The sequence below is a fragment of the Stegodyphus dumicola genome, chromosome 3 (assembly GCF_044657685.1).
Source record: "Stegodyphus dumicola isolate Sdum_Otavi_A_Nest chromosome 3, ASM4465768v1".
Lineage (NCBI taxonomy): Eukaryota > Metazoa > Arthropoda > Arachnida > Araneae > Eresidae > Stegodyphus > Stegodyphus dumicola.
The window spans coordinates 238,810,356-238,822,379 of record NC_140770.1 but is presented as its reverse complement, the minus strand read 5'-3'; the positions used below and the strand labels follow the sequence as shown (position 1 = coordinate 238,822,379).

General features: G+C 37.1%; 1 protein-coding gene across 3 annotated transcripts in view; it reads right to left on the bottom strand.

Moving 5' to 3' along the window:
* Positions 1–3,573: 3,573 nt before the first annotated feature.
* LOC118191601 (degenerin mec-10-like) overlaps positions 3,574–12,024 on the bottom strand; it is a 174,781-nt gene continuing 166,330 nt past the window's right edge. The window contains exons 10-11 of one of the 3 annotated variants that reach the window (XM_085813952.1): positions 10,248–10,323; positions 3,574–4,525 (exon numbers count right to left, since the gene is read on the bottom strand). In XM_085813952.1, coding sequence (XP_085670078.1) covers positions 4,340–4,525; positions 10,248–10,323 — 262 coding nt within the window. In that variant the 3' untranslated portion in view covers positions 3,574–4,339. The remainder of the gene's footprint in view (positions 4,526–10,247; positions 10,324–12,024) is intronic. The other 2 variants (XM_085813951.1, XM_085813950.1) reach the window with 2 other exon arrangements.

Below are 12,024 nucleotides of genomic sequence, written 5' to 3'. Positions count from 1 at the left end.
TTTTGGATACAACAGTGATCATCTAAATACAGTAATCTAGTTATAGCTCCTTTTGTGCCAAGTCCTCAATACATTTCACGCTTTGGAAATAGGTTCATGCAAAGTTCTGTCGCATAGGTATTATACACTGGTGTGCAAAAATTAAGGACGAGACGGTTTTTTCAATATAACTTTGTACAAAAGCTTTCCAAATCAACACATTTAATACCGTAAGATCCCCAATACGTAAGGACATGAGTAATGTAAGCAACACTTACTAAAAGTGAAATCAGAGGGATAAAAAGAAGCTTTATTGAAAAAGTAGCATGGAGCGCAATGCGACTGAAGGCCGAAACATCCCTGTGATGGGTGTCCAGCAAGAAAATCCGGTCTTCAATAGGGGATATGATCTCCCCTGACTGCTAGGCAGGTTTCACAGCGTCTGCCCATACTGAGAATGAGGGTGTCAATGAGTTGTTGAGGCATTGCTGCCCATTCGTCTTGCAGCGCCAATCGAAGCTCCGGAATCGTTACTGGTGGTAAGGTACGAGCTGCCAAGCGTCTGCCTAGAAAATCCCATACATGCTCGATGGGATTGAGATCCGGAGATCGTACCGGCCAATCCATACGTTCAATATCCTCACTCTCTAAGAGCTGTTCGGCAGCTACTGTGCGATGACATGGTGCATTGTCCATGAAAAGGAACTGCGGACCCATAGCGCCTCTAAAAAGACGCACATATGGAAGAAGAATCTCGTTACAATAACGGGTCCCGTTGACTGAACCTGCGTCGAAAATGTGAAGGTCTTTACGACTACCAAGCATGATGCCTCCCCAAACGAGAACACCGCCACCTCCATACCTGCCCCTTTCAATGATGTTCGAGGGATGATTGCGGCTTCCCCGCTCTCTCTAGATGAGTATGCGATGAGAATCGCTACTCAGACTGAATCTGCTCTCATCTGTAAAGAGTATTCGTTCCCATTCATTGTCTCTCCAATTTCGGTGTTCCCGGCACCACAGAGAACGCCTTCTCCGATGGGCAGGCGTTAGAGGTACACACCGTACAGGGCGTCGTGCAAACAGACCACCACCGTGCAGTCTTCTGGCCACGGTAAAACGCGATATCGGTCGTCCAGTCGCCTGTGTCGTGTGTCTAGCGATTTCTCCCGCTGTCTGCCGCCTGTTTCTTCTGGCCTGTAAGGCAATATACCGGTCATCTGCGGGTGGGGTTCCTCGTGGACGACCACTACTAAACCCCCGGATAGCTGTTCCTGTAGTTTGAAATTGTCTCCAAAGTCGAGAAACGATGCTGTGAGCAATTCCGAACTCTGCAGCCACACTTGTCACACTGCGGCCTTCCTCCAACTTCCCAATGATTCGACCTCGGGTGAAAGCATCCAGATGTCGTCTAACAGATTGATTATTCGCCATTTCTCGCTGAGGCAGCAACTCGGTGTGATTTTAACTGCTATACGGCGTGCAATCTCTTTGCCAGAAATACTGATCTTACACCGACAACATGCTTTATACTACTCAGACACTCCCCCATTACGTCTACCTGCATATCTGCGCATGTGCTACCGTACATCACCTTACTTAATCTCCTGATTGGTCTTTCTGTCCGCTCTGCCTCTTCGTTCAGCTGATATGCTAATTTTTCGACTTAGTCCTTAATTTTTGCACACCAGTGTATACAAACAAATATCTGTATAAACATGCAAAAGCAGATGATTTTAACAAACAGTTGCAGTATTTAGTATTGGCTTTGTAGGAAACTGTTATGAATACCATGTTCCTATGAAGGTTTCTGTTCAGAGATGAGCCTTGTTTTTTTATGAATGAGAAATTAATTAACAGAACAAGTGTTATATATGATATGAACAAATGTTTCTCTTTGAAAATGAGTCTCATTTCTTTGCGAATGATGAAAAACAAAATTATTGCTGTGTATAATAATATGGGTCTGTCATAGTCTTATCCCACTGATTCTCGGCTATATTAAAATCATAGAAATCTTCCATAGTAATAATAAATAAAATAATAATCTTATTTACGTAGGTTGATCCAAAAAAGTTTACAAGCAGAAGCATTTGAAACGTAATAATTGTGGAGCGAATATTTCCACCCAGGGTGGTTGACAGGTGGCGCTAGTTGTCCTACAGCGGTTCTACGAGTAAGTAGCGTCAGTAGGTAGACACTTAAGAGCGACAATAATGGCACGACGTCTAGAAAAGTGGTCTCGCATAGAGGTGCGAACAGTAATTTGATTCTTATGGGCGAAGAATGTGGCCGCATCCGAAATTCACAGACAAATCGTTGAGGTATACGGGGACAAAGCAATGAGTAGACAACAGGTAGCGAAATGGTGTCGTTCTTATCAAGCGGGCAGGGAGCATGTGAAAAACCGCAATATGGAAGCGAGCGGCCGTCCAAGTTCTTCACGGACGGATATCAACACGGCACGTGTTGAAGAAATCATCTAAAGGGATCGACGAGTAGCCGTACGTGAGATTGCCTCAGAGTTGGACTTGAGTTATGGTAACGTTCAGCGTATCGTAACCGATGAGTTGCGATATTCCAAAGTTTGTGCCCACTGGGTTCTACGTGCGTTGCCCCCGGAGCATAAGGCCACTCGAATGATGTGCAGCCTCATATTTCTTCAGCGATACCATTCAGACGGCCAACACTTCATTGATCGCATCGTTACCGGTGATGAAACATGGCTTCATCACTTCACCCCCACATCCAAAAGAGCCACGATGGAGCGGAAACACGATGGATCACCGACGAGGAAGAAGTTTAAGGTCACACCCTCTGCCGGTAAAGTGATGGCAACCGTTTTCTGAGATACGACTGGTGTTATCCTAATCGAGTATTTGGAGCGTGGCCATACCATTTAGGCCGATCGTTATTGTGCCACCTTAACGAAATTGCGTAAAGCCATCCGACGCAAACGGCCTGGATTACTGAGCAAAGGCGTCATTATTCTGCATGACAATGCCAGGCCCCATACAGTTCGCCAGACTCAGGAATTTCTGCAAAGGTTCAAGTGGGAGGTCTGGAATCACCCCTCATACAGCCGCGATTTGGCTCCAAGTGACTATTTCATTTTTCCAGCGTTGAAGCGATACTTATCCGGAACACGGTTCACCTTAGACGATGCAGTGAAAACAGCTGCCGAGAAATGGCTCAACGAGCAGGGCCTTGATTACTACCAAGACGGGATAAACGAGTTGGTCGAACGTTCTGACAAATGCCTAAACAGGTTTGGCGACTATGTGGAAAAGTGAAGGCCAGATGTGTCTCTTGATTCCCATTTGTATTTTGTTTCTATTGTTAATAAATACTTTTTCATTTGCCTTGTAAACTTTTTTTTTGGATTACCCCTCGTAGTTCTTAGACTGTCAATGCTAAGCTAGATCACCCGGAATATAAAAGTAACAATATATTCGCACCAACTTCATAAGTCATCATCTCCCGAATGAGTAAAATTATAAAAAGCATTAAAACATTGTGTATTTTGAGAAAAGTATTGTTTATATTTAACTTCTTATATCTAATTTCTAATTTAACACTTTGAACAAAATTCAACATTGCCACTTTTAAAATGTGGTTTAATTTTGAATCCTATATATATCTGAATTTCCATACAGCACCTGCTTAAACTATTTAAATTACAGTACTTGTGAAAAGGTCATTAATTATGGTATTAAAAATGTTAGTTGAGTGAAGTTATGGGAAAAGTCTCACGAAGAAATGAAATGTAATATATTGTAACTCATCAAAAATTGTTTGAAATTATGTTTTTAATGGCGTGTTTCGAAGTACAGACGAATGTTTTATAGACAAAAAATATTTGCAGAAATCGGGTTTTGTTAATTAAAATTATTCTAAAAAAACGGGATTTTTTTTCATTATCTGAAAAAATTCCGATGGCCAACAAATTCTATACATCTATAATGATGATTAACTAATAAAAACAGACCAAAACTACTCGCTTTTAAAAGTTTGTAAGAAACTGATTGATAAAATAAAACAGAAAACTAAAGCACCAGCTGTAAAGAAGAAACATAATTTTCAGAAATCAAAATTCCAGTTGCACATTAAAAAAAAAAAAAAAAAAAAAAAAAAAAAAAAAAAAGAGAGAGAGAGAGAGAGAGAGAGCTATAAAACTGAAATAGCTACCAAGATATCATTGAGCTAACTTCGGAATAAGCATAAAGAAAATAGTATTCCAAAGAATTTTCAAGTAGACATGAGGGTTGTGATCACTGAAAGTGTTTTGCTTGTGATAATGCATTTCTGAGAAAGAGAAGTATTGCATTGGGGTTCAAATGATTATTTGACAGTGTACCTATCAATGATACTGATGAGAAACAGAATGTTTCTTGAATGTTTTTACATTATTACATCTCTTCTCTTTAGTCTTGTGCTTTGCAAAACAGAGGAATATTGCATTTGAAAGGTAACCATGAACATCCAGCAGTGATACTCCAAGCCACAAACCAATGTACCCACCTATGATACTGAAGACTTGTATTCCCTGAGGGAAAAAAAAGAAATTCATTAAAAAATGTGAGTTCAAGATTTAGCAAAATTTATTTAAAAAAGAAAGCAGCTTCATATACCACAAACACCTTAAAATGATTACAGTATAAAGTTCGAAATCCGAAATAATCTAGTGTCCCACACTTCGTTATAGATAAAACATTTCCATTTTTGAGAAACATTAATTAATTAGCGTAAATTTGTATGATCACTAATTTATCTCTGTAACCATCTTATTGCTCGGCATATATCTCAAACCACATTCTGTCAAAGTTTACCGTTGATTTTATGCTAATTGAATATTATATAACACTTACGCCAACCTGGTGAATCACTTTTTATTATTTTTTGCTTTCATCACATGACTATCATTCCCCGGCATAATTTTTTGTTTAAGTATCAGTAATTGAAGGCATAATCCTATCCTGATAGCCTTTTATGTTGACATTACGCTCCAGCGGCGATTACAAATTTATGTCATCTGCCGAAGAAGTCTTTAACAGAAATTTCCACAAATAGATTTTGTAAAACATATTCATATGCCATTTAGTGGCATATGAATTAGCCCATGCCTCGGTCAAATTCATATGCTAATTCACATATTCATATGCCATTAGCCCATGCCTCGGGATAATCCTCACAAATTCTCTCACGTGGTAACCACACATATATTCCATTATCCTGAAGTTTCGCGTGCGTAAAGCTAGACTCTTCCCCCTAATTGCCCGAAACAGCGTTCTATCTATAAATAAACTACTCATTTATAAGTCCATCTTGCGGTCTATGCTCTGTTATAGATGTTACCTATTCTATCAAAAGAGGCTTAAATGGCAGAATTAAAAAAAAAAAAAAAAAAAAAAAAAAAGCCTCAATTGGGAAGCCCTGAAAAGACACATAACCATCTTTATAACTAAAAATTGCTTACAGTTAAAAACTCCCTCAAACTGCACTAGGCAGGTGCATAATGGAAAAGTACCGCCGTAAGTATATGTGGGAATTTATTTATCAATACTCAGATAATCCTTAAGCATATGCAGAAAATACACGTAAATACAATAAATAACAAAGCTAATATAATTTAGGCTTAATTTCCTCAGCGCGCGATAGGAGCAAAACAAATGTTAGCGGGACAATATGTCTTTAGTCGCTAGTCTCACGATACATCGCCAATAGTGTATTGCGGACGCTCGCTAAGCTTTATTATGATAACCTGGGAATTTGAAAGTTTTCGGATATCACAAACAAAAAAGCAAAATTTTCCAATGAGATACATTCCGGTGACGTCGGAGGACGTCACCGGAATGTATGGTCACCGGAATGTTCCCGGTGACGTGATGTAAGAACTGCTAATGTAAACACACAAGCTTGTGCTGCGGTAGATGTGTTGAAAATTCGGAAACTTTGTTTATTTTTAATTAGTTATGAAATTTGCATTTCATCTTTAATTATTATTTCATCCATTAACTAACTGTTCATTCATTTGGTTAGTATAATTTTGGTAACTCTTACATGTTATTGTTATCTTAATGATACTCTTTTGTTCGCTGCTTTACCGCGTTTAGATTGTTAATATCTATTTATGAATTCTTTCCTTGATCTGATAATTAATTCATTTATAAAAAAAGTAAAAATGAATACATAAAATCATGTTTACATAGATTGCTCTTCTACACTAAAAAAAAGTTACTATTAATATTTTTAAGTCATAACAGAACATTAAATATAAATAGTTGGTTTCTGAAAATCGTAATACTCAAATTTCCGGAGCGCTGTAAATGCAGTTGGCCCTTAAATCATGTAAGGATAACGATTCCAATGTTCTGCACGGTTCAAAATTAATATATAATTTTATACAACTTAAACTTTAATTTTTAGCAACTGACTATTATCCTGTTGATAGTATAAGGTGCAAATTAACACATTTTGTATACTATAATATAGATGTTAAAAAATATATAGATTTTTGTAACTGAATTCATTGCAGAACTAGCTGTGAAACTAATAATTTTTCATAATACATTTTTTTTTCATTTTATAATAATAAATAATAAAAAAGTACTATCTCTACACATTTTAAATATTCAAAAAATAAATTTGAAGTTATTTTTAATCTTGTAAGTTACATAATTTATGTGCAGAATGTTTTATTTTTAAATTATGTAGCTCAAACAGATTTTCAAGTGTATTTATTGAAAAGATCTACCATAGGAAATAGACTAGTGTAATTCTAATGCACATGTTATCTCAAACTATAGACTAACACAACCACTGATTTTCAAGGACTAAATATACATGCTAATTTATTATTTAAACTAAAAAAAACTCAGCAATCTCCCATAAAAATTTAGAATTAAGTATAAATTCTTATAAAAGCAACCTTTTATATCAAAATGTTTCAGTATTAGGATGCTTCTAATATTACAGACGATGGTATCCTTAATATCTACAATGGAAGGTATTAAAGAACTTTAACATTCCGATATTTATGTGTATTCATTAAAAACGATTTACAACAGCTAAAATATTAAAACATATCCCGATGAAATTAATAAAATTTTAGCTGCGTAAAATGTTCTATGACTCTAATTAATATTAATAAGAGAAAATTGGCTTTGTATTTATGTTCTTGCAGATAAACAGATCTTTCACGAATTCGGCTATTCCAGTAATTCAGAACAACTATTCATGAACTATGAATATACTATTATTACACCTTACATTTAAAAGTTTGCAAAACGTTATTCAAGGTCTCGGGAATAGTTTTCAATTAGCTGATTATATTTAATTACTCTATGCTATTTAATATTCTTAATGAAGGCATTATTAATACTGGTAAGCATCATGCATAAGAAAAATTTATAAATCTTATCTCGTTTTCTGGAGAAAATTGCACAGATGTTTCAAGAAACGAATATTGTTTACATAGTTTTTCTTAAATAACAAAAGACCCTTCTTGTTGACATCAAGGAAAGATAAATCATTTCCATGAGTACTTTTTAATTTCTGGCAATAGTCATAAATTTCTAAATTCGAAAAATGAATTACTTTCAGCGGAATCGACTCCATTGTAAACACAGCGCATGCGGATGTTGTTGTTACTAGAGCACGTGACCACATTTTTCCTCTTCTTCTCTTGCGGAATGTATCTCATTAATGGAATTTGTGGAAAAGTGGTAATAAATGGAGATGATGTAACAGAAGTAATATATCATTGGGGTGACAATGCCCTGAAAATCAATCAACTAACGGACGGCGAAATCTGTAGTAAGATTCCAAATCGAGAAAATTTCACTGAAAAAAGTGACCGAGAAGTTGCTGACAACAATAACAAAGAAATATTGGGAATATTCGACATGGTAATTACATTTCCCCAATCATTGTATTAGACTTATTGCTTCCTATCTCCAAGACAGAATCTTTGCAGTGAAAATTGGCAGTTCTGTTTCTTCCACGAGAAAAATTTTCGCTGGAGTGCCTCCAGGATCTGTACTTTCTCCATATTTATATAACATTTACGATATTCCTAAGGACCCACAAATTACCATTGCTCTTTTCGCTGATGATACTGCAATTATGACCCAAGCTTCTACTGTTACTGATGTCCAGCTCCTTCTTCAACATTACCTCAATCATCTAAAAAATTGGCTCACTCTTTGGAGGATTGCAGTTAATACCGAAAAATCAAAAGCAATAATTTTTCGCAAAGGCCAAACAAATTTCACTCCACCTAGACCTCTTCTGTTTGATGAAGAAATTGACTGGGTTGACGAAGTTAAATATCTAGGAGTCATTCTTGGTAAAAAATTGACTTTTCAGAAATATCTCAGGGAAACTGTGAAAAAAATCAATATCACGCTTGCAACTACGCGTCCACTTCTTGGCAGAAGAAGTCATATGTCCGTCTCTAATAAACTCCTCTTATATAAATCTATACTTCGACCAGGATTACTCTATGCTAATCTTGTCTGGGGCCACGCTGCCACAACACACCTTCAGCAAATCCAAGTTCTTCAAAACAAAGAACTCAGAGAGATCATCGTTGCGCCATGGTTCATTCCAAGTTCGTATATCCACCGTGGTCTCAAAATAGATACAATTCAAGATTATATTAAAAAAAACTTGCCAGAAATTTCTTCTATTCAGTTCTCACTCATCCTAACAACTGCATTAATTCTCTTAGATGTTCTCCATTTCCCAGAGAAAAGCACAAATATCCATCTGACATTCTCCATCCTTAACAGTTTTTATTAATACTAGATTCTTCAGTTCACTGATTTGGACCTTCAATCAGACACTCACCTTTTTCGTCGACTGATGGCGGCCACCTGACTTTTACTTTCGTCTTTTTGTTTTACTGATGTTCTTCACGTGATACAGAGTAAAAGGTGTTGGTGTATTTAATTATGGCAAAGCACACGAGAGCTATCTGCCTAAGGGGAGGGATGCCTTCGTGGAGGACTTTCTAAGGGAAACTGGCTCGTATACACGTTACACATGGGGAAAAACACGAAAACGCCCATGCAGCCAGCCCGTTCGCGAGATTCGAACCTCGGACCGAACTACCAGTGTTCAGCAACTTTACCGTTCGGCCCTACAGAGTGGTGGAGCCTACAGAGTAAAAGGAGGTGCTGCTTTCTGAAACTCAAATTCACTATATGTTCTTAGTAGTGATAATTACAGTACTTGAACTTTGTAACTAAACAAGAAATTATGTCAGTCTATATTGAATTAAAGATAAAATATTAGCACAAAAACCTAAGCAAATTTAAATTAATAAAGCAAACAAATATGTATAGAGTTTTTTTTTTTCCTTTTCGTAAATCTTTTATTACTTTAAGATCATAAATGCTTCATTATTTCATAAACAGCTATTTCAGATTTTTAATTTTGTGATTTTCACTTGTCATTTTACTAGATTTAAACTGACTATCTAAAATCCAGTAAATTTTCAATCGAAGTCTGGATCTCGGACGTGTATCATAGGAATGTTAAAGCAAAGAAAGCATCGACTGTAACAGGAAGGATTCATCTGTATACTGCAAAACTGACTAGTAAAATTCCTCATGCGATTTTGCGTGGAATTCACTTTGTAACGGTTTCCTTCCTCCATTCCTTCTTAGAGAGAAACACCTGCAATGGCTCTTTTTTGAGCTGGACAATAAGATAGTATTCCAGAATAAAAATATAAATGTAGCGTTTCAGAACTAGTTCTACATGCGACATAAAAAAAAAGTTTTCATAGGTAAGCAGGCCAAAAATTCATTGTTCAGTAAGATAAATGACCTACTAATTATGCTGCATACTTTCAAAACCTGAATATCATAACGGGTTTGGTACATTTCATCTTTCTTTTCTGGCCCTTTATAATAATAAAATATCTTTACAGCATAAACGCTTTTCCAGCATATATTAGATTTCTAAAAGTCATGCTAGTTACTTGGATACAGCAGCGTATGTTGTACTATTAATGCATTTTTCGTGTTAAGAAGGGGATCATAAATCTTGTAAAACATGCAGAGAGTTGAAAGTTTAAGAAATGGTGCTAAATGAATATTGCAACTCTTTTTATTCTTTAAATAGTTTGTAGAAGCTTTTCTACTTTAAGTACCAGTTTTTGACAGGTTGAAGAATTAGAGGCATTAATTAATTACCATTTGAATATTAAACAAACAAAGGTTTTCAAGAATATCATCACAAAATAAAAACTTGTTCCTTACATTATACTTTGGCTTATGGCTGTAGACCTCAGAATCAGCAGTAGCATAATAAACACGTAGACAAATGAAATTTTTCCTGCAGGAAAAATTAAACATTTCAGAGAAGTTACATATATATTTGAAAATTTAGTTTATAAAATATTTAACTGTTATATAAAATCGAAGGTTTACTATTTTATCAGGACGTAGTAAAATTGTTTTCAGAATTTCTTAAAGGTCTCTGATGAATACACTGAGGAGCCAAAACTTTACGACCACATAATCAATAACGCGTTGCGCGATCTCTGGCCTGCAAAATAGCTGCATCTCGCCTTGGTATGGATGCTACAAGTTCTTGGTAGATGACTGGCGAGAGGTTGTACCAAATGGTCTAAGCAACGGGTCATGCAAAGTCCAGATATTCCGACATGATGGTGTTTGAGCTCAGAGTTGGCACTGCATGACATCCCAAATGTGCTCTACTGGGTTAAGATCTGGCTAGTTAGGTGGCCTGAAAAGCGCCATTTAACTGCACAACTAATTCGAAATTATGTTCAGATAATCTGCAGCTTTCAAGGTTTATTCTACGACAACTAAGTGCCCCAGAGGGGAACGTCCCACAAAGCATAATACCGCCGCCACCAGCCTGTGTATGGCCTGCTGTAAAGGGGGAGCAACTGTTCGCCTAGAAGATGGCGTATCCTGACAGCCATCGACGTGATGAATGAGAAATCGTGATTCAACCGACCAGGCAACTGTCTTCCACTTATCCAGTCTCGATGTTCCTGGGCCCAGTATAGGCGTAGTTGACAATGACGCTTTGTCAACAGAGGCACACAAGTGGGACATTTATGCGCAGTCTCATATCCAACAGTGTCTGCTGAACTGCGTGTTCCGAAACACTTGTACTTGGATCTTCATTGTATTGGGCTGTCAGCTGAGTCAGTGTCATAAGCCGATTTTGCTCTAACAATCGGGGCAATCCTCGAAGTCTTTTCCTTTGATGACGCGTGGACGTCCAACATCTTGGCGTCTATTGCTGGTTTCATCGTTATTTATACACTTTGCATAAATACTAGCAACGGAGATCACGAGCAACCTACCAGTCTTGCAGTTTCAGAGATATTCGTCCCAAGTCTTCGGGCCATTACAGTCTGCCCTCTATCAAAATCGCTTAGCATCACTCGCAAAAGTAAGTGCAAGAATAATTCTGTACTTTCTCTAAGCAGCAGATAAATATCATTCCCACTTAACCACATGCCCTCCACATCATCCAGACGAGTTCATTGAAAAATGCGGGAATGTTTTGGCTTGTCAGTGTAAATTGAATGCAGTAGAAATTAGAAGAAGGCTGAAAATTATACAAATATGGAAAAAGTGTAAGCTACGTTTTGCTTTGGTTTATTTAATTATGGAAAAGCCCACTAGGGCTATCTGTCTAAGGGGAGGGATGCCTTTCGTGGAGGACTTTCTAAGGCAAACTGGCTCGTATACACGTTACACATAGGGAAAACCACGAAAACGCCCATGCAGCCAGCCCGTTCGCGGGATTCGAACCTCGGACCGAACTACCAGTGTTCAGCGACTTTACCGCTCGGCCGCTGGTGGGCAAAGTGTAAGCTACAAGGTCTGTTTTTAGAGCTTAATCATATTGTGCAAACAATTTAAGAAAGTTTCTAATATTTATGTACTCAAATAATTTGGTAAGAACGAATTATCGTACATTGATATATCAGTTAAACTTTTGGTAAAAAATAATCTCCACTGCTCATTTAGATGTTATTTATTATGTGTAGAT